This window comes from Leptosomus discolor, chromosome 6 (genome assembly GCF_034619465.1).
Source record: "Leptosomus discolor isolate bLepDis1 chromosome 6, bLepDis1.hap2, whole genome shotgun sequence".
Lineage (NCBI taxonomy): Eukaryota > Metazoa > Chordata > Aves > Leptosomiformes > Leptosomidae > Leptosomus > Leptosomus discolor.
This window is the reverse complement of record NC_141396.1, coordinates 44,887,182-44,913,612: the sequence shown is the minus strand read 5'-3', so window position 1 is coordinate 44,913,612 and position 26,431 is coordinate 44,887,182. Positions and strand designations below refer to the sequence as shown.

The window sequence follows — 26,431 nt, the reverse complement described above, 5'->3', positions numbered from 1 at the left end:
CTGCTATTGCTCCCCTTGCTGCTAAACACTGGTCTGTAGCAGAAGAGGATTTATGTGGGTAGCGGGACAGGTTCTGCCTAGCAGAATTAAACCACAGAAGAGGCAGAGTGGGGCAATTAAAAAGATAAAAAAGAGAATACATTTGTATCTGGGTTATTTCTGTATCCATCACTAACCGGTTTCTGGGTGGTTTGTGTGTGTGAGCACAAGCTACAAAGGATTTATTAGATGAATACCAGAAATCCATATTACTCATCTATGCAGCCATAAACTACCACTGGCTGCTTATTTTTTGCTCTTAGTTTCTTTAATGATTTTATTTTTCCTACTTTCTGAGTTTCTCCAACCTGTTCAAAATCAGCAAAACTTCCAGTTTCTACCTTGTGAAAAATATCTGCTTTCTTGGTGACAGCTTGGAAAATTTGGCTATTATTTCATCTCTCAAGCATGTGTGTAGGCGACACTGATTTTGCAGATTTTGTCACTGTGTTTTTATTCACTGCCAGATAACTTACAAACCCAAATAATCTGTTTTTTCAGTTGGTTTCACTCATACATGAGTTATCTGGAATGGAAACCAAAAGCCAGTAAAAACAATTAAGATTTAATGAGAACTATTCTGAGGAGGAAATTTCAATTTGTTAGAAAATAATAGGCCAAAAACCAAGTTCTAATTTTAAAAATCTTTCCAAGACTCTAGTTTGAAAACTGAGTTCTTACTAGTGAGAAGTAGTGAAATTATCAGCCTTGTAAAGAAAGTATTTTATAAGCCTGTTTTTGCAGCTGCAAACTAACTTCTGTAAATATGATTGATGTTTGTTAATGTGATATTTTTTCTTTTACTTTACCTCTAATTAATATTTCATGGGTGTATTTGATTCTTTCCTAACTGTTCTTATAGCAGCTCCTCTCACAGTTCATCAAGATCAAAATACTCTTTACTTAACATTAATCTATATTTCTGTCTCTGCATAACCCTACCTGTTTCTCTGTTTTTATCATCTCAGTGCTGTCCAACTTCGTTGCTCTGCCTCCTCTCTTCCACATCCCCCTCCTTTATCACCACGATGGTGACTGGATTTTCTCATCTTTCATCCAAAGCACTGCTTTATGTGTCATGTGAGGCCCAAACTGCATCAACACTATCCCTGGAATAGTTTCAAACGACGACATAAAAATGCAAGCCTGTTTTCTCTTCAATGCTATTAACAACTAGAAACTATATAAAATGTTTATATGAAATTAGAAGTATATAATCACTCAAACTCTGAACAACAGGTATGATTTTCTTTTCCCATAATTAACACAGATATCTTTACTACTCTTCAGCTAAACTGAGCTGACTCTCAATTTATTCTCACTTAGACCTAGAACTTTGATCTCTAGAATAAATTCCTTTTCATTTCAACCACTCTAGTTTGTCTAAGTATGGCAAAGTACTAGATAACTACTGAAACTAAGAGTAATAAACTTATAGAGAAGTTGAAACTACGACCTGTTTTCTTTACAGAGATTTGTTTCTTTTGGTCCCAGCACAAGCATAGCAGTACTATAAAGTTGCCATAAATATTGGACTGCTAACATTCATTTTTTATTAAGAATAAAGTGTTTTGAAGCTTCTATGATCTGAAAGAAGGCAAACACATATGCGTATGTGGCCTTTGCTATGAGAAGCAACCCCCCACTTCCCTGAAATCATAACAAGTTTAGTTTTCCCACTGTGAGATGTTTATTCATCTTATGTATATCCAGTTACACTAAGGTAGCAAATTGCTGAACATGATCATATCCAAAAGATTTACCAAAGCTATGGTTATTTTTTCTTTACATCTGATGCCTGTTTTCATTCTTCTGCTAAGGAAAATGTGGTTCTAATAATGTTTCTTGTGCAGTAAGAATCTTCCATATTTTTAAGCTATGTTTTCTTAGCCAGCTAGAGTGTAACCAATATCAGAACTGGTAAAAGATGTTCTGGTTCATATTAGACATTTCATTAGGTTTTTGCCTGAAGTTATTTTGCAGAGATTGAGCTATTGAAAAGATGGGCAAGGTTACCCCAATAAAAAGAATAAATAGGAGGTAAAAAAAAGGATAAATAGGAGTGAAAAAACCATTTTTATATAAACCCCAAATTTTCTTCTCCATGCGTCTCAGCAAACAACTTTTTTGTTAGCATGGTTTTTCTGTGATATGTTAATTAGTTGAAAAGTAGCCTGAAAATAATGGCAAAGCTATATTTCATGTCAAAAAAATGTGAATGCCATGAGATACAGCCATGGTCCATAAAGTGCAAACAATTGTTCTAGCAGACCACTGGCTAGTAGCTGTGCATAGCTCATGGCAGGCAGTAATACAAATGGAAATCCTTCAGTCAAATGTCTCTACGTGATACTCAGTTGTTTAAAATGTATATTGCCCGATTAAACTTGGACGATTAGTTCTTGGCTGTCTTTCTGCCTTTTAAAGGGGAAAGGCACATGGAGAGCAAGGTAACATTTGGATTTATTTTCTAGAGTCCAAGTCTCAAATATCAGATATATCGTTGCTGTGACATTCATCTAAGTGTTATGATAGATTTTAGGGTATTCTTTTGCCCATCTTGGCTGACGATACCACAAACAACTCATGTAAAACTATTGAAAAATCTTCAAAAGGGCGCAGTCTTTCCTGGGAGTGTTGCTCAGGGTCTTGAAAGATCCAGGCTGCAATTTTCCAGTAGGAATAGCACTACAGTCAGTGTATGTATTTTATTGTTCACAACTTCTTCACAAGTAAGTGAGAATTTATTTAGTTTACCTTAAATTAGGGTTTATTTTTTTGTGGTGGGGGGGTGGTGGTGTGTTTCCTTTTTTGCTGTTCCTTTGTTTTGTTAAAAAGGCTTCATTTCATCCTTTCTGCTGAGAAAAGTCGTCTTTAATGAGATTTTAGCAGATTGCCTTCCTGATAGAGTTTTCATTCCTGATCTTTCTCTGGTCTTTGGGGAAAGAGAATATTTTTCCTCCTTATCATCCTGAATTGTGAATGATGATATTTATCAAGAGGGGTAATTTGTTTTAAATAGCTTTATTGTGTGGTCTATGTTAGCTGACAACAACTGACTAGAGAAGTCAGAGTTTGAGAAGGATGAGGAAAGAAAGAACATTTGTGAACCCATGGACTTAAAAGTGCACCTGAAAGCAATGTGTCAATTTGTGTGTCATCTTTATTGATAGCTGAGTATAGGTTCATCTCTCAGTTCCCATTTTGCTGAGTGAACCCAGTAATTATTAGGAGGATGTTGACTGGCTTTTCTCTTCAGCTGAATGAGCAAAGACAAGAATGAAAAGTAATGTCTGATAAATATGTGTGTGCAGAGATACAGCGTGTGGTTGAACGAGGCTGAGCTAAAACAGACAAAAAAGCTGAAGTCCTGCATGCATCTTGGGCTCATCTCAGTCTCAGGAAAAAGTTTCAATGAGCTGGCAACTGACAACCTGTTAGGTCACTACCTTGGTTGTATTTGGTCAGGATATTAGTCTGACTATATATGCCTTTGTAAGTGTACGTGACTCTATTGTATGTGCGTTTATATGTAAGTCAGCAGCAGAGAGTCGGAGATTCTTTTTGAACAGCTCTACCCTGTGTTTCTAGGGAGTTTGAGTCTGAAATGCTACAAAGGACATTTGTGTGCCTTCTTGTTAAAAAATTAAGCCTGTTAGCATCTGCCAGCAGCAGTAACAGAAGGCCCTGAAGTGCAGATGTGCTTTTTCCATTGCCTGTGGAAAGGCATATAATTCATGTGATAATTTCTTCCCTTTTTTATCTAAATATGCATAGCATTACATGAAGATCTAATTGTTAGGGATCCCAGTTTTCCTTTGGCAGAGATTGATTGAAAGAAAACTCCCATTTTATATATGAGACTATAGTTTTACTTTCGATTAATTAGAATTATGGCAACAGATTAATATCTCTTTAGGGGAAAAAACATGGATATAATTTTCTGCAGTATTCATGATTGCATGAGTGAATGGTTCAAAAGCTGGCATTTTTCTCTGCTGTTGACTATTGCAATGGGTTACTACCATTTATGGCATTTTTTTCAGAAGAGCAAACACATTTAGTACCAAAAGCAGAAAGCAGATTGAATAGCTTTCAAAACCTCACACACTGGCAAAGCTAGATGTGCGATTGTCTTCAACAATTGCCTCCTCCTGTTTCTCATGAGCTGCGATATGAGTCTTCAAACTAAACTGAATTTTTTTTTTTTCCAGGCATATAATAATCATAGAATCATAGAATAGTTTTGGTTGGAAGGGACCTTAAAGACCATCCCATTCCAACCCCTGCCATGGACAGGGACACCTTCCACTAGGCCAGGTTGCTCCAAGCCCCATCCAACCTGGCCTTGAGCACTGCCAGTGAGGGGGCAGCCACAGCTTCTCTGGGCCACCTGTGCCAGTGTCTCACCACCCTCACAGTGAAGAATTTTTTCCTAATATCTCATCTAAATCTCCCCTCTTTCAGTTTAAAACTGTTACCCCTCATCTTATCACTACACCCCCTGATCAAGCGTCCCTCCTCACCTTTCCTGTAGGCCCCTGCAAAGTACTGGAAGGCTGCTAGAAGGTCTCTCTGGAGCCTTCTCTTCTCCAGGCTGAACAACCCCAACTCTCTCAGCCTGTCCTCACAGGGGAGGTGCTCCAGCCCCCTGAGCATCTTTATGGCCTCCTCTGGACTTGCTCAAGCAGGTCTGTGTCTGTCTTACGCTGGGGCCCCACACATTATGATGTTAGACTGCATTCTGAGCTTTGGCAAAGGAGCCAAAGAACGTATTTTTCCTGTGAACTTTGCTAACAGTTTTCACTGAAGGAGCTATGACTGCCCAAGCACAGCCACAAATGCTGTGTTCGTGAGGTGAGTGCAAAAGGGGAGTGCCAGCTCTCCTGCTGAAAGTAGAACACAATGAATGAATCCAGTTACCAGAAGAGAGTTGGCTGTCAATCCTCATAGCAGCGTATGCTCAGTCTACACTTGGACTTATTTTGCTGTAGTCAGAAGTCTCACATTTCTAAGGCAGTCATTGTTCCACATTCTGTATTTATCCCCCTTAGCTCATAAAGATCATTATGTGAAGTGTAGAGCAGTACACAGCATTCAGTTTAAATAGCACACTTGGGATACGAGTTTCTGTGTGGATTACTCTCAAGAAAGCAAACTTTGGTGATTGAGGGAGGGAACCTGGACGATTCTGTGGAAATTGTTCTTAAAAGGGCTGATAAAAAGTATTTTGGCTTCAGTGTTGCTACTTCTACCATAAGCGCTTTTATCTAATACATCAATTTTAATATTCTCCAGGCTGAAAGCTAGTATTCGTGGTCTCAGCCTCTGAGTGAATAAGGAATGGCAGTATTGCAACAGCTCTAACCATTAAATGTGCTAAGTCAGGCACCTACCCTTCCAAAATCAGGAGGAAATAATTAGTTAAAAGTAAGTAACCTAATAAGTATACACAAATTTTCATTGCAATTTTTTATTGCTTTTAGTGGAATGAGCTGTTAGGAAAAAGTTGTCACATTTCTAAGGCAGATTCTAACCCTGCAGTCAGGGTTCTCAAGAAACCATATGACTTAAGGGTCTGGGGTTTGATGATAAGCCCTACATATCATGAAATGGCAGTTGGCAGCTCAGCAATAGATTATAAGGATTTATAAAGCAGTACAAGGTTTTTAAGGGAGCCAGGACTAACCTAATTGTTACATGTATACATTAGAGCATATCTGTGATAGAACAAACAAGTGACTAAAACTCTAGATAATAAAGACTTGAATAGATCATGATTTTAGGTAAACTAGGGCATGAAACTTTTTTGACTTGTCAATACCCAAGTACAACACAATGGCAGAAAATTAGTGGCCTGTTTTTGTGTCATGTTTCTTTGCTCTTTTTGTGATGAATTAGAAACATGAGTCAGGTAGCTAGCTTTGGGGGGTATTTATCCCACAGAAAATATCTCCAACAGAGGCTTTCCAGGTGACCCAGAATGTAAAACAAAACAAAACAAAACCCCACCATTAAAAAAGACACCATTAAAAGCTAAAGTGTTATAATAGTTAGAATGGATAGAAAACAAACATGGAAATAACTAACCTTAGATGTGGACAGCCTAAACTGTAATTTCATCCCTTCCCCCTAAGTTATTGTGCATATTGAAGTGTTAAGCAGAAGTATTACTACACCGCAGCTGTGTTAGAAAACAGGATTCAGAGATCTATGGCAACTAGCTTAAATGAGTATAAAGTTAATCATAATATTTTTGCTTGCTCTTTCAGTTGTACTTTGTAGTTAGTCTAATCCTGCCTATTTGATAGAAAGTATTTAAGAAATCTGCTTTCATTTCTTATATTTGCAACCTGTAGGACTTGAAACAGGGGAATGAAGGTCCAGAACTAGTCTCCAGTCATCAAATCCACTTCCTGATAGAAACTTTCTCCTAATTTCTATATATCTGTATTCATGGATGGGTTTTAACTTCAGAGCTTGTACTGTCATTGAGTGTGTTCTAGGTTTCTTTTCTTCTTGCTTCTTGATGTTTATCTCTCTTTTCCTCCTGCACTTGCTGCACTTGCTAAGCTAAACAATCTAAGATCTTCTAGTGCCTCTTGCCTACTAATCTAATAATTTCCTGCTGTCTCCACAGCCTCTGTCTTACTTGTTTCTCATTTGATTTCCAGAACATCAGTGACCATGGTTATCCACATTTTTCCAGGTGGCATGTCACCAACACCTTGTTCAGTGCCTTCAAGATTCCCTCTTTTGACTGAAAACACCTGACAGACCAGACTTATTGCCCTTTTTGCAGCCAGATCACAAACCTTATCAGACTGTGATCAAATAATACATGACAATTGTTGTCTTCAAAATAAGTCTTATGTACCATTGTATAGCAGGTATTTTTATTCCTAGTCCTTATGTCTGTGTTTTTGGAAGAGCTTCTTTTTTAATTATTGCTCAGGTTCTGGCTCAGCATTAGTCCACACTGCTTGCTTCCTTCCTGCTTGTTATACCAAGATGCTTCTACAGTGCTCACAGAAGAACTGATACAGCTGATTGTAGTATAAGACCTTAAGTAGAACTGCTTTGTCCTTACAAACTAAGTATTATGCTGTTTTCCAACTGATTGTCACTTATGGCCCAGAAAGCATGAAAATAAATTTAGATATGAAATCCCCATCTCCCAGGTTTAATTGTAGGGAATGCCTGAGAACAATGTAGCATCTCATAGCTAGAGACTGCATTCAGTTTCCACCACCATTGCTTTTCAGATATTCAGGAATCCTACCCTTTGTGTTGATCAAGACATCCCTTTCAGCTTCCTTTCTCTGCTTACCTGGGTTTTAAGTCAAAGCCAACTTAGGCAGCTGGAACTACTGTTATATTGCCAATTTAGTGCAGGGACAGTGTTCTGGTAAAAGGCCAAGTCAACTCAAATATAAAAAAACACATTAAAAAGTAAATAGTGATGACATTCAGCAATAAGATGTGTCCAGGAAGAGTTATAATGCACAGGACCACAGGATGTCTGTTGGAAATAGAAATTTCCTGTTAATTTAGCGTACATATTAAACTAATTCATGCTTGTTCCTGTTCTTTTTAAAGTGTGCTCACACAACTACAATGCTGAAACTGGTGTGCTAACATCTCCAAACTATCCCGATAACTACCCTGTCCAGACAGAGTGCATATACACCATCACAGTGGGAATAAACAGACAGATTGTGCTGCGCTTCACCAACTTCACCTTGGAAGGGAATAAACGCTGTACAGAGGATCATGTAGAAATCAGGCAAGCCTAATTATTTCTCTTGTCCTTACTACTGATAACCATGGAAGTTGTCCAAATCCACTTAGGCGTGTTCAGAAGCTATACACCTGTGCTGTCAATGTGGGAAAACGACTTACCAGAGAACTTTAAAGGCTACGTATTCCTCCTACCATCCTGCCCTGTTGTTGGCTCTCTGTCTTGGTAAATTCCAGTTCTCAGAACAAGTGGAGTATGTAGACTGTGTTCCCACACACCGTATTCTGGTTGTTTTAGTTAGTGCAGAAATAAAGATTTTTATTGCCTGTTTTGTGATATATTCTCCACGATATTTGAAAAATCATGGCAGTCAGGTGAAGTCCCTGGTAGGTGGAAAAAGGGAAACATTGCACCCATTTTTAAAAAGGATGGAAAGGACCCTGGGAGCTACCGACCTGTCAGCCTCAACTCTGTGCCTGGGAAGATCATGGAACAGATCCTCCTAGAAGCTATGGTAAGGCACATGGAGGACAGGGAGGTGATTTGGGACAGCCACCATGGCTTCACCAAGGGCAAGTCCTGCCTGATCAACCTGGTGGGTTTCTATGGTGGAGTGACTACATCAGTGGACAAGAGAAGAGCTATGGATGTTGTCTGTCTGGACTTCTGTAAGGCCTGTGACACAGTCCCACACAACATACTTCTCTCTAAATTGGAAAGATATGGATCTGATGGGTGGACTGTTCAGTGGGTGAGGAATTGGTTGGTCACATCCCGAGGGTAGTGATCAATGGCTTGATGTCCAGATGGAGACTGGTGACAAGTGGTGTCCCCCAGGGGTCTGTACTGGGACCAGTACTGTTTAATATCTTCATTGATGACATAGTGGAATCGAGTACACCCTCAGCAAGTTTGTGAACACCAGGCTGAGTGGTGGGGTTGACATGCCTGAGGGACAGGATGCCACCCAGAGGGACCTGGACAAGCTTGAGAAGTTGGCTTGTGTGAGCTTCATGAGGTTCAACAGGGCCAAGGGCAAGGTTCTGTACCTGGGTCGGGGCAATCGCTGGTATCAGTACAGGCTGGGGGATGAAGGGATTGAGAGCAGCCCTGTGGAGAAGGGCTTGAGGGTGCTGGTGGATGAAAAGCTGGACGTGACCAAGCAACATGCGCTCGCAGCCCAGAAAGCCAATCACATCCTGGGCTTCATCACAGGCAGCGTGGCCAGCAGGTTGAGGGAGGGGATTCTGCCCCTCTGCTCCACTCTGGTGAGACCCCACCTGCAGTGCTGTGTCCAGCTCTGGGGCCCCCAGCCCAAGAAAGATATGGACCTGCTTGAGTGGGTCCAGAGGATGCCATGAAGATGCCTAGGGGGCTGGAGCACCTCCTCTGTGAGGACAGGCTGAGAGAGTTGGGGTTGTTCAGCCTGGAGAAGAGAAGGCTCCAGGGAGACCTTCTAGCGACCTTCCAGTACTTTACAGGGGCCTACAGGAAAGACGGGGCAATCTTTTTAGCAGGGCCTGTTGTGATAGGACAAAGAGTAAGGGTTTTAAACTAAAAGAGGGCAGATATAGACTAGATATAAGGAAGAAATTTTTTGCCATGAGGGTGGTGAAGCACTGGCACAGGCTGCCCAGAGAGGTGGTAGAAGCCCCATCCCTGGAAACATTCAAGGTCAGGTTGGATGAGGTTCTGAGCAACTTGATCTGGCTAAAGGTGTCCCTGCTCACTGCAGGAGATCAGACTGGATGGCCTTTAAAGGTCCCTTCCAACCCAAACTATTCTACGATTCTATATTGTGTTTTATGTTTATTGCCTTTAAACAGCAGCTATTCTATGATGCAGGACGAGGAACACGTACATAATCTGTGATATTTTTCTATTCTGGCAATGCCATTAAACTTAGGATATTAGCATGGTGGTTTCTAGAAAATTTTACAGGACAGGGACAAGTAGAAGAAAGCAATAATTTCAGGAAGGTTAGCTTCATGCTTACAGTGCAGCTGCACCAAGTATATATCCTTTCTGCTGTGTTGCTGTATGGGATTTGCACTTTGCAATGTCAGTGCATCCATTTTTGTCCTCATGAGCCAGCTCTCTAGATGTCTGAAGAACGCCACTGTGTTTTTTACACTCTGAGCATGCCATGAGTTTCCATTACCTCAATGAGTACCATGATAAAACTCATTCTGAATATTGTACTGATATTCTGTATGGGCAATTCCTGGGTAAGTAGTGTCTTATTTTTTAGAACCAAACAAAAAGCTGCTTGCCAAAGTTGCAGTATTGAGATTCTGATTTCCTGCTGAATTAGCTGGTTGTTTTCAGCTGTACATACAAAATGGAGAAAGTTATGAAAAAACTGAAAGTCTTTTTCAATATTTTCTAAGTTAAGTTTTTCATTTTTTCGTTTTTAAAAAAACAATCTGAGATTAAATTTAATCTAACATAATTTATTTTAACATTTAACACCTTAATTTGGGGTAGACCTGAATTATAACAGGATTTTTTTTTCACTTTTTAACCTTGAGAACTGAAAACATTAATTTATTGCATAAATCTGCGAAGATCTCAGAATCATTAAATAGGTTTTAAGATATGGCCAGAACATTGCTAAGTGCAACTCAATGCATTGCTGCTGCCATAAGTGGATTTCCAGAATGTCTCTTCAAACCCGATGCTGTTAAATGGGGTAGCTAGATAAGTCTTAGGTGAGGTGCCACTCTGGTTTGTTGTCCTGAGGTGTCCTCTGATAAACTGTGTTCAGTCAATTAGGAAAATTGTTCATCTGACCACAGCTGCAGAGGCCAAGACGCAAATGAGGGGAGGTTCTGGCACATTCTTCAACTGCCAGTAACCTGAGACAGCAGCAAGCAGTTTAAGCTGGCGGGATGACAGAGTGGCAAGGTCTAAGTAGAAATTTCTCTCAAAAGCAGGTATAAACCTGTGAAAATGTAATTGAAAGTTTTACTGACCGCTTAAAAAGCATACTATCAAGATCACACCCATATATTGATAAAAATGTATTTATTATTGTCTTAATGACCTGTAGGGCGTTTGTAATACAAAAATGCTTAAAGATAAGGTTAGAAAGCAATTGATAAGCAGGTTTTCACTGTCTTTTTATTCCCATGAGGAATGTGCAGGTAGCAAAAAGAACAGTAGCTATGAATCCTGATCACAGTATTAGAAAATATTACTGCAAATATTACTTAATTTAAAAAATAGGAAATAAGTGGTTTTAGAAACAATTCTGAAGGCTAAGAAAATATTTCAAAACACGCATCATATCAGTTCTGAGAAACAGGTTCCCATTTGTGTGGTGGCAAATAAGCAAGTGTTTCTTAATAGGTCAGCTCATCTGATTTTGTGCCAGGCTGAACAGCAAGAAGTGAGAAAACTGTAATTTCTTCAAATTAGAAGATTACTTTTGGTTACACCACACCAATGATTGCCACCTTGTAGAACGCAGAGGAGGTTCTGCCTCTGCAGCATCAAGTCTTCTTGAGCCACTTCTTGAGTTTGTCGTCATACTGACAGACTCTGGACAGGCTGCTGAGATGAGAGAGTGGACATACTCAGTGAGCAGATGCTTGTGGTAGGATCCTACTGCAAGTAGCAGGACTCCTCCAGTATTTGGCAGTTGTATTGCTGTGGAAGATGAAGAGCCAGGATTAGTCTTTCCCCAGGCCTGAAAGATTCCCTAGATTTTTGATTTGTTAACACTTCCCATGGTTTCTCTCTTTGACCCAAGGCCTTTCTTCTCTGTCATTTTAGAGATGGAGGTTATGAAACTTCTCCTCCTCTTGGAAAATACTGTGCTACAGACCTGCCTCCTGTTATAATCTCGCATGGTAACAAGCTGTGGATAAAGTTTGTGAGTGATGTATATGGCACAAGAGAGGGATTTTCAGCAGAGTGGGATGGTACAGCAGCAGGTATAATAGTCACATCAAGTATAAAACCATTTTACACATCTCATTTTTTGATCTTTCTTTTGTATTTAATTTCTCACCTTTTCCCCACACCCTTTCTGCTTCCCATCTTCTAAAATCTGTCCACTAATTATATAGCAACGTATATTCATGTTGTTAAGATCAAGGATACAACTTTCTTGATTCTTGGTCTTTATTTTTCTCCACAGAGGAGGATATACTATTCCCTAAATATAATGTAGCACCAACTTTCTCATATGTTTAGAAAGGTGGTAACCAAGAATTTAATGGAGAGGTTTCTCTTTGAAGGTTAACTACCTATCAGGAGCACTCTTTAAATTAGATGGTTGATATTTTTAGGTGCTATGGGCTGCCGCCTTCTTATAGTGCTGCAAGCTAAATGCTGATTTTTGGGGCATCACTGAAGATGTTCAGGGCATGTGAAGGGGGTCAGTAGTGTGAATCTCACACATCATGTCTAATTCTCTGTTCTTCTAGGTGTTAAATGTTGGTTTGGTTTCTTTGCCATATTCAGGTTGTGGTGGGACTTTGATGACAGCTTCTGGTATCTTCATGTCTCCGAACTACCCTATGCCATATTATCACAATTCAGAGTGCTACTGGTTGCTCAGAGGAAACCGAGGAACCCCCTTTGAAATCCACTTTGAACAGTTCCATCTAGAGCATCACCCAAACTGCAACTTGGATTATCTTGCGGTATGTACCCTGTGACACTTCGTGCCATAGGAGGCAGCTGATTACAATGAGTACACAGGCAAGGAAAGACACATGGGCCTGGTCTTCAAATATTTGTAAGTGAACAGATCCAGACTAGGAAAGCTCCATGCTGAAATGCTGCCTTCACATCACAGAGCAGTGAGAGGTAAGGCAGCAGTGTCTGTGTAGCTGCTGGTAAGAAAAGCATTTAGGTCTAGATAGTAAGGCCACTGAAACAAGAATCTGTCTGTATCGTTCAAATTTGCTGTGTTTTGGGCCAAGGCCTGTATATGCTGCCTTCATAAATTACAAGGAAAAAAGCACAACAGTGTCAATAGCCTTATTACTAATACCAAATTTCATATTTGAATTGCTGCATAAATTATTTGAATATATTATGAGTTGAAATGGACTGCAGCTTTCCCCTCTTGGTGAGTAAGCCCCTCAAAACCCACCAGTATTCAGTTACTGGCTTCCTGTTTTTCCACAGATTTGCTTGTTTCTGAAGTGCCTGTCAGGCTTTCTCTGAGCAGAAATAGAATTTAACCTCTTGTGTACCCAGTAACAATTGCCTAAGCAGACATTTGTCAGGGAAAAATTACCTGGATTTGTAATGCTATCAGCTTTATTAAATTCTTTTTTTGTTTGTTTTTTAAGGTATATGATGGCAACAGCAGTAATGCTAAACAGCTAGGTAAATTTTGTGGGAATCGGATACCTCAACTCATCCGTTCCAGTGGAGACAGCATGTATGTAAAACTAAGAACAGATAGCAGTCAGCAAGGTGGAGGTTTTTTAGCCAAATACAAACAGGGTAAGTAAAAGATGAGAAGAACGTTTCTGCAGTTCAGCTCATTCCTGAAACTGATCCTTGCAGCCCATGGTCTTACCTATTCATGAGTAGAAGACAATGTATAGAGCACATTATTGACCCAGATTCTCTAGCCTGCTACAGTCACAGAACAGAGAGAGCTAAAAATTATCTGCTCATCTACCTATGATGGAAATTATCTCCTCCCTGGAAGAAAGCTGCTGAGGTGGCTCTACTTCTACTACCTGCACCAGTGGCACTTACCACTCCAGATTTACTAAGCATAACAAGTGCCGGAAGTCCGTAACAGGGTAGATTGGACTGTTCTTGCTCTTCTGCTCACCCAGTCTCCTGACTTTTTAACAGAGAAGGCAGATAGAGCAAGCTCCTCTGCTGTTCTACCTGCTTGTGAGGAAGGATGGCAAAGGATAAGTGAGTTACCCTCAGCCATCTTGGATCATTGTGGGTGCTTAGGATCATTTAGCCTACCTGGAACACTTCAAAAAGTTTCATTTTTTGTATCTTATGGCAAGAGTGGCATTTTTCTTGCAAACATTTTTTGTAAAATAGTTCTACCCCAGAAATGTCAGAATAATAACATCGGGAGAAAAATTCTAGATGATACACAACAAATTAGTTATTTTGTTCCCAGTCGTAACTTTTAGTATCATCCTGGTGTTTACTTTTCTCCTTATACATTCTAGAATATGTGGTTAAATGCACATTGGAAGATACAGAATTTCACCATATACAAAACAATTTGCAAGCATCTTTGCGTACCCTAAATATGATATGCTCAAGTGACAGGGATTGCTGTAGGTTTATAGACATTAAGTTGTCCTAGGTTTGGACAATAGTAAATGGATTACCAAAAAACCAAAGCTGTTCATCCACACATGGCGCATACAATAATCAGAAGAGTGAGGGAGCTTTGTCTCCTTCATTCCTTAAAGATATCACAGATTCATCTACCATGTACTTTTCAGACTGCAAAGTCATGATGGTATATTTGAAAAGGGTTCCCCCCCCTTTCATTAATTAAACAGAAAGAGCATTTTCAAAGCACTCAGTTGTAGACACTGAGCTATCAGATAATGTGATCTACATTTTACATTCATATTTAATTCCTAAAGATGCATCAGAGAAAGCTTTCAATGGCTTATCTAAAAGCTAAAATTATGTAGGAAGTAGTGATATAAAATAAGGGTGCTTAGATGCCAGATGCATTTATGTGTACATGAAAGAAATGAAATGATGGTTTGGAGAACATTGCAAAGGAAAACATGGTATCAAGTTAACATTCAAAGGCACCTTTGTGTACGATATGTTTCTAATAAAATCCTGATGGCAGGGGGTAGCAGCTTTAGGGGGTAGCAGCTTCTACCCATCTTGCATTCTTCAAAATCCCTTTTGCGCTCTTCATCCTGTCGTTGCAAACAGTTGCGTGCTTCAGCGTAGCTTTGCAGACAAGCTCCACTTCAGCTGTATCCTGAGCATTTTGAAGTCCCAAAACCACAGACCTTGTTGCTCTGTAAATTGTTTGGAAAGAATAAAAAAAAATTGTGGGAAGTAGGCGTATTATCCCTAGTGACAGACAATAGAAGAGGTTTGCAAGTGAATCTCAGCTGTTTCTGCTATTCAAACACCACAGATTTGCTGTACAAAGCGAACAGCCTGTCCTGCTCTCTGCCTCTGCCCACTTCTCTGTCCATTTTACACTGGTCTGCTCTTGATCCACATCGTGTGCTGTCTCCAGACGAGGGGTTGTCCCCACTGATATTTTCTGTCTTTAGTGAAAATAAGACTCACTGGCTAATGCCATAATTGTAATTTCACTCTTTATCTAGTTTAGTTTCTTTTTCATTTTCTCTGCGCTTCAAGGAAAGCGCTCTCATTATCCCAGGTGAGTGTCCAGTTCTTACGCTAGGATGCTATTGAATGACTCATGAGGAAAATCATGGCTCTTTAAAAAAGAATTTCATGACCACTTCCAGTTCCTGGAGCTAGAAAATCCAATACAAGTAGTGTACTTTCCATTTGTTTCTTTTATCCAGGTATTATAATTTTTTCACAGTTTGCTGAAATAAAGCACTTTAATCCATTAGTCAGTCTTAGTTGAGCACCCTCCTCAGACTGTTTCAAATGACAGGGCAAATTTCTATTATTAGTTAAAAAAAAATAAATAGAAGGAAATAAGTTTCGGAATGTGTATTTAGAATTAGAGAAAACTGCCAAAAAATATATGTACTACATACACTGATGAGTTTGCAAGTGTCAGAAAAGACATAACAGAGCTGAAGGATCTAAGTTTGGAAAGTCTGGATTTTGTTTGCAATTTATGCAATATGTTCTTCAATAAGTCACAATTCTCTTTCTGCGTGATTTCTCTAATCTGTGAATAAAAATATTTCTCACCTTGTAATGCTATCGGTAACTTCAATTAGTATTTTTTTCAGAAACTGGGTTAATAAGCACTGCACAGATATAATTCATTATAACTTTTTTTTTCAGTTTGCCATGAAGTACTGACTGTTAATCGTAGCCATGGCATATTGGAAAGTTTAAATTATCCAAATAATTACCCATTAAATGAGCACTGCAAATGGACTATCCAAGTTACAAAGGGGAACACACTCAACTACAGCTTCACAGCCTTTGATTTAGAAGATGAATCTGACTGTAATCGTGACTTCTTGAAGGTATGTACCCAGATGCTAGAAAGAAGAAAAATCAGGTCTTCACCAATAAAGAGAAGCAATAAGGATGCAGAAGACCAAGGGGAAAATTATCTTATATAAATTTAGCCATTAAAACTGAAATGTTAAGTCCAAACAATTTATCCCTATTTCCTCTGGGATCAGTAGGGAGTGAAGTGCTGCCAGAGAGCACTTCATCCTACCTTAACTCAGGTGTCTGCAACAGGGAGGATGAATCACTTTGCAGGTGTCTAGAGTTGCTGCAGAGAGTCTAGATACCACCTTAGATTAGATGTACTGGCTTTTATGGGTGTAGTGAGGTGTCATGGTCCAGCCTCAATGTAAAGAAGAAATAATCCCAAGATTAATAAACTGATTGCAAAAAAGCAATGAACCCAATTATTTTCCTCTTGTTTTTTATCTGAGAAGGAGTGCGGAATGTTCAAAAACTTTACAATGTGTTATTTCTACATTTTTAAATGGAGGGTTGCTGTAACTCCTGTTCTTATTTTCCTTTTCATAATTAGTCTGCTTCTTTAAGGGACTGAAAGAAACTGACTTTACATACAAACAAAATGAGAAATTTGTAGCCAGGTGAAACCATCCAGTCAGTCTAAAGCCAAGTACCCTCTATTTTCAGTTCCTCAAAAATTTTATTTCTACATCAACTGAAAACTCTGTTTTGTGCTTTGTATTGTGGGAAGTAGAGTGTAGTCATGATCACTGCTATATTGAGGATTATAATCTCCTGCCTACAATGTCGCTGTTTTATGGAACTAATCCATCCTTCAGATCTCACGCTTGTACAGGATACCAGTACATAGCCCCCGTGCTCTGCTTAGGTTTTGCACGAGAGGAATTGAAATTCAGAGAAGTGTTAGAGAAGATTCTTACAGCCAAGGAGAGGGCTCAGGAATACTGTCCACGTTTCTGTGGATACTTACTTAGACTGGGGTCTTGCAGAAGGTCTAGCAACAGGCCTGGTGATGGGCTAACTTGTTCCCTCTAGATCTCCTCCCTTGCTCCCCTTCCTCCTTGCTGTACCAGCTTTCACAGCTCAAAATTGTTAATAAACTGTCAAAAGTGGTGTTCTTCCAGCTTTCTTCTTTTTGTGGCTAGGAATAGAAAGAAAGAATAGACATGTGAAGAAAATAACCAAGGAAGTACTGTATTGAGAACTAACTATTAAACCCTGGTTCATTTTTGTGAGGAGGTTGAAAAGAAGACGTTGGAGCCAAGTAGAGAGGCCAGTGCTAGTCTCAAGATGCCTTGATCCATGAAAAGCAGGAGCCCTGCACACAGTAGCCAGCCAGTGGGGCGTGAGAGACTTGCCAGAAGATGCTATTCTAGACATAAGGCTGGCATAGTGCCAGAGGCAAGGACCTGATCCAAAGCACTTAACAGAAATAAAGCATATTGGAGGGAGTGAGGAGACAGGGAAAAGTACTTGAACTCTTTGTTTTAACAATTTTTCAGTGCTTCCAATCAAAGAAAATACAGACTGAAAGAGGTACAAAGAAGAAAATGTGAGGGAAAACCAGGGTCATAGAATGTGTTAAGGAGGCTTTAATTTGCACTTCATGTGACATTACTTACAAATCTCTGTTAAGAAATACCACTTGGAAAAGATGTTCTCATTTGGTTGTTGCATGCTGCACAAATGTGTGCCATAGTGTAAAAAAGAGAACAAGGTTAAACCAGTCAGGGAAGTGAATAGTGTTTGCTCCCACCCTGTGTCTTGCGAAAGTGGAGCATGTTGGCAAGGCTATGAGTGCTCTGTGGTATAAGGGAAAGGGGGAATCATCTGGAATAAGTGTGCAGTTTGCTTTCTAAGCAGACTGCAGATATTTGGGACTTTCCTGTCTGAAATCCATGTGGAGTCTGACGCCACTGCCAAATGGAAATAAGGTGAATAAAAAAACCCCCAACTCATAGCTGTTCAACTAAGATAAATTACTTTTCTGCCACGTGCTAGTTTTGAAATTCTTCTATTGCAGAGAGGCCTAAAAGGGCAAAGCTCTGATGCCCTGGCTGAGTATAAAACTGGGAAAACAGAGGTATAACCCTGCTCAGTGTAGTCCAAGCGGGTGGTACATGGACCATGTGCCAGAGCCCTTCACTGTTTTCTTGCACGAAATGGGAAGCTGCTTCTCAGACACTTTCCATGTGGCTGCACTCACAAACCAGAGTGGCCACTGGTGCTGATTAGGTGCTCTTTTTCCCCAGAGGCTCTTAGATGTCTCTCTTCCCATCTCGTTTTGGGCTGGGTGAAAGCAGCTCTCCCACCTTAGCTTCTTGTAGCAGGCAGCAACACCCTACTTGCTGTCTTTGCTCTGCGACAGCCCTGACAGTAGCAGCCTGGTGCTCTGTGGCAGCTAGCAGATGGCAGGCTTGGTGACAATATTGCAACTACTGGCTAGGAGGCTGGGGGTGGGAGGGACAAGAGTTAGCTGTTAAGTTGGATTAGTTGATGATCAGAGTTTTGGTGCTAGAGGGAGTAAGGGAAAGTGATATATGATGGAGAAGAACAAGATTACATGTTGCAGAGATGTTACGGCAGAGAGCTGAGTACAATTAAGAAATGGCAGTTGCAAAAAAAAAAAAAAAAAAAATAGAGCTGCTTTTAAAAGTCAATGGAAGAACCAGATTTAATGCATGTGGACCTATTTTTATGACATTGCAAATATCTTAAACTAGAGCTCTGATTTTTTTGAAATCTTTCTGAATTCTGAAGAAGAAAATCATGGTGCTTCTGAGCTAGGGACAGTTCGACTGGGCAAGCTGTGTTCCCGAGTGCTGCAGGACCTGGCCCACTGGACACTGTTGTTTTGGTCTCAGTCTCCAAACTGGAAAAGGGCCTGTTCTTCAGCTTCATGTTTAATTATGACTTACACTTCTGATCAAACCCACATGTGGTATACAAGAACAACATTTTGCCTTGTGACTAATTCAGTCTGATATACACAGAATATATTAATTTGCTATTTGCTCCCTGACTTAGTCAGAGATTAAATATGTACAATAATGACAAAATCAAAAGTTTCTACACATGGATATATTCCTAGTGGCTATCAGCTACCAAAGATATTATCATCACTTAGAGCAAATAACTGTTTCAAATGCAGTACAAGGAAAAAGATGGATGTCCAAAGAGTACAAGTAAATGCACATACAATGTGTGACTGTCCCAGACTGAAATGCAGTCACAGCTGTACAATGAGGAGTTAGACATGTATTGGGTTACCTATTTCCTTTTCTCCTTTGATCGTGAGATGCTTCTGGTGAGCCAGACTGCAGTTTTCAGCAGCTGGCTGGTGTTACTCACAGTGAGCAGCATTTCCTCTCCACAGGGAGCCTTAAGTGACTCTGGGTCTGACCTGTGCAGGGCCTGCATCTCCACCGCTTCAGCATCTACAACTATTTATACCTGTGTCAACTAGGAAGGACAAAGCCCTGTTCTTCTGACTTGGTGGCAATTTTCTGCCCCTGTGTGTAGGTGCCAGAAATTGAGAAGAGGCAGCGTGAGAGAGAGGCAAAACTGCAGTTTTTTGTAGCGTCAGTATCTAGCATGAATCTCATATGAGCACTTTCTCAAAAATAAGCAGCGTGTAGTGTTTCATGGCCTGTCAGAGGATGTTGCCTTGTTGCTAGTAATGCTCTCAGGATGTGTGATATTTTGGAAGCAGTTTTATGGCAAAGTTTCAAGAATATGAGATGAATTGATTCTGATAATGCCATGTACAAAATGGCAATGATATGATACAAGGCATACCAAATAGCAGACTGTTTCCTAGTGGTGCTGCACTAACTGTAATTACATTAGATGATCTTTAAATTATGTTGCATGCTGTGGCTTGGATTAATAACCTAACATTAGTCTTTCTAGAGGAGTCATCAGACTGTAACCAGTGAGATATTGCAGACAATAATACAGAAACGTCATTCCTTTCTCTACGTTCACTAGGTTATTAGCTGAACAAGGATATATTTAACTCCCCATCTTTAATGATGAATTAACTTCTTATTTAGTATGACAGAACATAACCTCCACAGAAGCAAAGCTATTTTATAAGTAAGGAGGGTGTCGTGTTATTGCCTTGAAGATCAGTCTTGCAGTGAGACTGAAATTTACTCCTTTCTCATCCATGAAAAATACCATTTGAAAACCACTAATCTTTTTGTCCTTCAGTGACAATCTCCCTCTGTGTTCTTCTGCTCAGAAAGTACAACTGTCCCTTGAAGTCCAGTCTGTTTAGCATCTGCTTTTAATAAGCACAGGGAAGACCTCACCTATACTCATGTAAGATGCCACCAGCCTGATAAGCAGATGGTAAAATTGTGTCATGCAGCAAGACTGGCTTTCAGAGCTGTCTGTTAAAGCCTCATCCCTTTGGTCTGTGCAGCACATTAATCTAGCAGCAAGGATGGAATTATCATCGGGTTAATGCAAAAGAACATCTTATGGGGCCAAACAGCTGCCTGATAACAACAGTAGCCTTTCTTCTGCAGGATAAAACAGAGTTCCACTTTGGAATAAAGAGGAACTTCCTTGCTTGCTTACTGCCAGTGTACTTAAGCAGTCCAGACTCTTTCAGCATTTAGACTCTGAGTGGTTAAAATACTGTTGCACCTTTATATGTGGAACACTATCATACGAATAGAGTAAATAATATGGCATCTGCTCCTGAGAACTGTTTCATTTCCTTCTGGTGGTAACAGGATATGTCATTTTTTGTTCTTTTTTAAACCACAGTAGCATTCCAGGGATGTGCCATAATATCCTTTGTCTCCATCTGGGAATACTGCATTAGCTAATGGTCGCTTACACTCAGCTGGTGATCCTCTTTTTTTTTTTTTGTCAGCTTATCATAGGAAAAAAAAAAAAGGCTTACCCTGTTTCTAGTTGTTTTACTCCCTTTTATACTTGTAATTACTAAATATGCTTAAACCATATTAGATTAACAGTATTACATTTTATTTATGACTGTGTCTTTCTAAAGTGCCACGGGAATTCTGCAAGCACAGAGAATGGCTTTGCTTATGGCCATGCATTGATTTACAGAATGTCACCGGTAGTACAACACCCTGGGGAAGCAGATGATATATTAAATATACCCATCCAGGTTCTGCACACAGACATCAGATTACAGCCTGCTGGCCAGACTGCAGTGGTATCCATGAAAGCTGGCAGTATACCAGCCCATCCCTGAATTCCTTCAGGGGTTTTTGGGCCTCCACAAGAAGTTCTTCAGTGTAAGACTGTGAAGATAAAAGCGACAATTCTCCTTGGGTTTCTGTGGCAGGCCTCACAATTGGTGTGCAAGGAAATCTTAGCCCTTGCACTGATTTTGGTGAGAGACTTGCATACTCAGATGGAGAGCGTCAGGTCTAAAAGCTGCTCACCCTAGACACGGCTGGCTTAGGGCTCGGATTTTTGTTTTCCAATTGACTGCATTGCCAGAATCGAAGTACATTTTGGCTTTTCCATTTGAAATGTTGCTTAGAAGCGGAGTTACAAATGCATACAAAACCTCCACCCCTCAAGATGGCTAAATTTGTCAGTGATGAAAGTGTTGTGTGGTGCTTAGAGAAACCTCAGATGACAAGAAGCATGAGCGAAGCCAGCACAGACTCTGCTCTTGGACTTACAAAATGAGTCAGATCTTCATGGACTCAGAATTTTCCACACCCTGCCAGCTCAGAGCAATGTGACTTTGCCTGTACCTTCAGGAGAAAGCACTGTACAATGAAGTGACTGTGAAATACTACCATATGATGGTAGTGTGCATACCCCTTGTTGGGGAAAGGGCATTTGGGACTCATCTAGTTGCAGCTGGATTCTTCTCTCTGTTCTTCTTCTGTATTCCAAATTTTGCGGGAAAGCCTGGCCAGCATCTGTGAGACTGTGCAATGAAGTGGCTTATCCCACTTGGCATGGGCATCACAATACAAAATTACATGGTGGCTGGAGGAATCCTGTCTGAATTGGTCAAAGCTTCCCCTCATCTAAGAAAAGTCCCCAGATGACTCAGAGAAAAACACACTGGACTTTGAGGAAGATATTGTCCCTCCCCCTCCCTATTGTTCCCATAAGCAGGCAGTTTTCCTTTCCTGCAAGCCTAAGAATCACGAACATTTCCCTTTTCTCCCATTTGCTAAGACAAAGCTGCAGCTCTCCTCAGTTGCTGTAGTTATGCATGATGCAAATTTTCTCAAATGAGGGGATTCCCAGAGGGGATCTTGTCCTCTGACGGTGTCAGTGTGACATTGTTTGCACTGGCAGTTCAGTTCCTCTGGGCTGGTAAAGTATGTGAGGAGCAGCACTCAGCCCTGCACACGAGTGAGCAGCTCTGCAAACTGCTTGGACTCTCCTGGGCTTTTTGGAGCAGGCGCACCTTCTCCATCCCCCCTGATTGCTTTGTCCCTAGGCACAGCCCTGTCTCTTTGTAAGGAGCTTTTCCCACAGCAGCCAGTTTCTGCTGAAGAATAACTTTGGAAATATTGTCCCAAGCTCAAAAGCAGTCCTGCTCCCTCCAACGCAAGTGGATTCTTGCTGCAGGGGAACTGCCTCAATCTCCGAGGCATTGAGGAAAGCAGGCAGTCTACCAAAATAGCCATAGCCTCGTGACCAGGTATGTGTGATCCCACTGCCACGAAGGCGTGGATCCCCAAGCAGCCCCTTGGTCAGCAAAGGCAGAAGACACACTTCAGGGACCTGTTTGGATGCTGGCCATGACAGCAAACTGCTGCCTGTACCTTAGGGAGAGGCACAAGGTTAGGAACAGGATGCTGGGGCACCCTGGGTTTGCCCCAGGCAACGAAGCCATGATTGGAGGTCAAAGCACCCACCGTGGTTAGCAGAAAGGCAGGACGCACTCCTGCACTGGACCACCTTGCTTTCATCTCAGACTGCTCTGTCTGGTGTGAATGGATGAGACTCCAGGAGTGCCTTGTTGCAGGTGGCTCAGACCACCTCCATCCAGACAGCATGGTGACTAGGTGGAGGTGCTCTCTCCTAATACAGGCTTGGGGATTTAAAATATCATGGTGAACAAATAAGGTTTTGAGTGCAGGTCTTGGGGTTGACTGACTAGGTGGATGTCTCCTAGGCATTCCTTTCTTAAACAGCAGTTACTTCCCACTCCTAGACCTAAAACAATTTTAAAATTTCATTCAGAGATACACCCTGCATTTCTTACATTCTTTTAATAAATCCAGAGCCTTGTTAAAGAAAATTATGGTTTTTATATCATTTGCAGAAATAAGCCTTTCCTAGAAAGACAAGAATGGGCAAATTTGCCTGTAGTTAGAAATTCTTGTTTTCTTTGAGAAGATAGTAAGTGGTAATGTAAGAGATGAAAAATTATTAAAAAAAAAAAAAATCACTGCAGTTCAATGTGGAATTTAACTTTGCTTGAAACTTTCAAAGGGCTCAGAGTATTTCAGGCTCTAGTTATGAGACAAAGCATAGACTCAGATATAACCCTTACTATTAAAAAACTAGACATTCATAGATTTCCATGTGTTAAATCCCAGTGAGATTAATCAGTGTGGCTGTATGTCTAGTGATGCACGATGTCAGCCTCCATTGTACTATGGAATATAATGGTTAATTAGTGAAAGTGTGTCATTGTGTGGAGACAAGAAAGTTGCCTATGGTGATCAGAGTAAGGAGTTTTATCAAAGGTCATCTAGGACATAAAGATCTTTGAATAATCATATTAAAACGTTCTTTAGAATGAGTTCTTAAGGAGGGCTTTTTTCCTAGTGGCAGTTGCAAACACCTCTCATCATGTGAGCACAAATATAACCTTATTTTGTTCTCCTGTTTGTGCAGAAATAACAAGGCTTCACACAGTAAATTGCTCAAAGTCTTAAGCTGCCTTTGTTTCTATGAAAACTACGTTGCTGTGGTGCTGAGCTAGCGCAATGTGCCACATCCTGGAGCTTTAGTTTGTTGGGTTTTTTTCTGTGGCTGGCAGACCTGCAGGTTCTTAAGCTTGCGCTCTAGTTCTTCTAGAAGGAAATGTGTTGCTTGGGAATGGATTATTTTTATTTGTGTTAATTCTTGCTTTAGCAATTAATGGTGATCTCACTTTGAAGTGCATTCTGTTACTTTGACGATGATTATAGTGTCTGGGTTTTCCTTAATTTTGTTTTCTGGTAACATATTTGCTGCTCTGCCATCAAAATTTCCTTTCAAAAAAAAAAAAAAATGTTCAGGAAGAGCTGCTCAGATACCGTAGTTAGTGCCGCTAGTGAAACCCTATAAGTTTTCCCCTTCTAAGAGGAAAGGGATACTTGTGTGTGTCAGAATAGCTCTTTGAGGATGTCCTAGATGCTCCAGCAAGGGGTGAGACACTTGCAGCTGTGCTGGTCTGATTCAAAGTACAACCTCCTTTCCTGAGTTCTGCAAATACAGCCCAGGGCTATTGCTGCAAGTCCCTGTAAAAAGGCTTTCAGACTGCAAACAGTTAGTTTCAAGACTCTAGTTGAAACAATTATTGATATAATTACTTGTAATTATACAAGGAATTAATGACATCTGATAATAGAATTATTTACAGTAAAATAAAACAAGATCTGTCATAGTCAAACTTTCCATAGGATGGATTTTCCCCTCATGTGAAACTGAAAGTTTGTCTCTGTAGACTCCATTATCTCTGGATCGAGCCTGGGTGTTATGCCTAACGTATGCAAGCAGCTTTTTCCAGAGCAGGTTAGGGTGGGATTTTTCCTTTATAATGATTTTCCTGATGAAAAACCATGACTTTTCACACAAATAAAGTTCTCCAAGAGAAAACTGAAATTTTGCCCTTAAAAAAACCAAACCGTTTTCTGCCAGGAAAACTGAACAGATGGAGTCCCACTACCTGTCTGGAAAACTCCTGCCAGTCTCACTTTGCAAGAAGGAATAAGCTCGACAAGGCAATCTGCTAGAAAAATCTCCCTGCTTCGAGTATGCCCAAACAGAACACATTCAAAGTTTCTTTCTTCCCATTTGTTTGAGATCTTTATTTCTTTCCACGCAGCAGAAACTCCATTTTTCTCATCAGTTCAGTCCTTGAGCCCTTGTTCCAGTTCTGGCAATGAGCTTCTGCGTGACATGGGTCACACTGCTTTGTTTTGCTCCTCCAAAGCGAGGTGAACATCTGTGGCGTCCAGAGCATCGTTACTGGTGTCAGCGACATATTTCCAGCCTGAAGAGTCGGAAAAGCCAAAATGTAATACTGGTGACCACGGTGTCTCCTCTGGGAGAGCTACCCAAGCCCAACCCTTCCTGCAGCCTTGGCTAGCCCTGCTATCCCGGCCCCACTCCAATCTACAGCAGATGGTTTTCAGCTTCCACTTTGCTGCAGGGCAGTCTTACAGCTTGATTCAAACCTTAACAGAGCTAGTACCTCCCCTTTTCACTTTTGTGTCAGCCTATATGCTTGCTCCTAGGCAGCCTGATAAGGAGTTTCTCCTGACAGTTATTGAGCCCATGCCTAGTAATTCATCTGAATGTACCACATCCTTGCCTGGGCCCAGTGCTGGGGTGCAGGCTGGTAAAATGGAGTGCTCCGGGTGCAGCTGGGCAATTGCTTCAGTTAAAGAGGGAGGGGCTAAGTATCTGAACAAGTGCTGCAGCTGTTTGCATAGTTTGCCTGTTGGATTATCTGCCAAAATAGTTACGAAGCCCTTGGATTTTCTGATGGAGGCTAAAAGATCTGAACAAATAAATAAATTATGAAACAAATATCTACACAGAAAGGGAGCAAGCATTTTCTTCACAGTGAGTAGCTGGGAAGAAGCCTAATCCCCAGTTTCTAGAGTAAGTACAGCTAATAAACTGCCCCAAAATTACAATATCTTGCACAGACCAAGGGAGTGCCTTGCTTCATGCAGCCTGGGGAAGAACCTTCCCTTGATTTGCAGCACTTTAGGATAGCACAGCTGACAAAGCAGGCCCTTAAACGAGAAACACTATCTCAGAGATCAGAAGAGAAATTGTGGCTCATGAGATCTGTGTTCCACTTCAGTTTCACTTGCTTGTATTTGTGTAAGAACAAAATGCTGTTTGAGAAGTTCAAAATGCCCTGTGAAAATACACAGCTGTTCTCTTCATTTAGAAGTGAAAGACAGCTCGAAATTCTAGCAGTGGCGGTTCTGCTTCTCTCAATGAGTTACAGCTGGCCAGGCTCTCGAATTTCCTGCGAAACTTCTCTTTGAACCCAGACCCACAGGGCAGCGCAGCATGAAGGGATTGCCATAGTAACCATTCTTTGTATCTCGAAAAACTGACAGGCTGTTTTCAGGGGAAATTACACAGAAATGTGACATTCACTGTCTTAGATAAAAATAACACTCCCTTGATGAGTCAAAGTTGCAGGAAACTCATAAAGGTTGGGAGTTTTTTGTTTGGATTTGAAAGTTTCTGTGTATGATTTAGTCCATAGTTCTTTAGACAGGCTTTTCTTTTGTAATCGCTAAAGCTAATGGCTGATTGTTG

At 40.6% G+C, this 26,431-nt stretch overlaps 1 protein-coding gene across 2 annotated transcripts in view; it reads left to right on the top strand.

Annotated features, from left to right (window-relative positions):
* The window catches only part of CUBN (cubilin), a 148,813-nt gene that overhangs the window by 28,407 nt on the left and 93,975 nt on the right, over window positions 1-26,431 (top strand). For both annotated transcript variants that reach the window (XM_086466409.1, XM_086466410.1), the window contains 5 exons: window positions 7,639-7,825; window positions 11,558-11,718; window positions 12,251-12,432; window positions 13,090-13,246; window positions 15,755-15,942. In XM_086466409.1, the coding sequence (XP_086322535.1) occupies window positions 7,639-7,825; window positions 11,558-11,718; window positions 12,251-12,432; window positions 13,090-13,246; window positions 15,755-15,942 (875 nt within the window). The remainder of the gene's footprint in view (window positions 1-7,638; window positions 7,826-11,557; window positions 11,719-12,250; window positions 12,433-13,089; window positions 13,247-15,754; window positions 15,943-26,431) is intronic.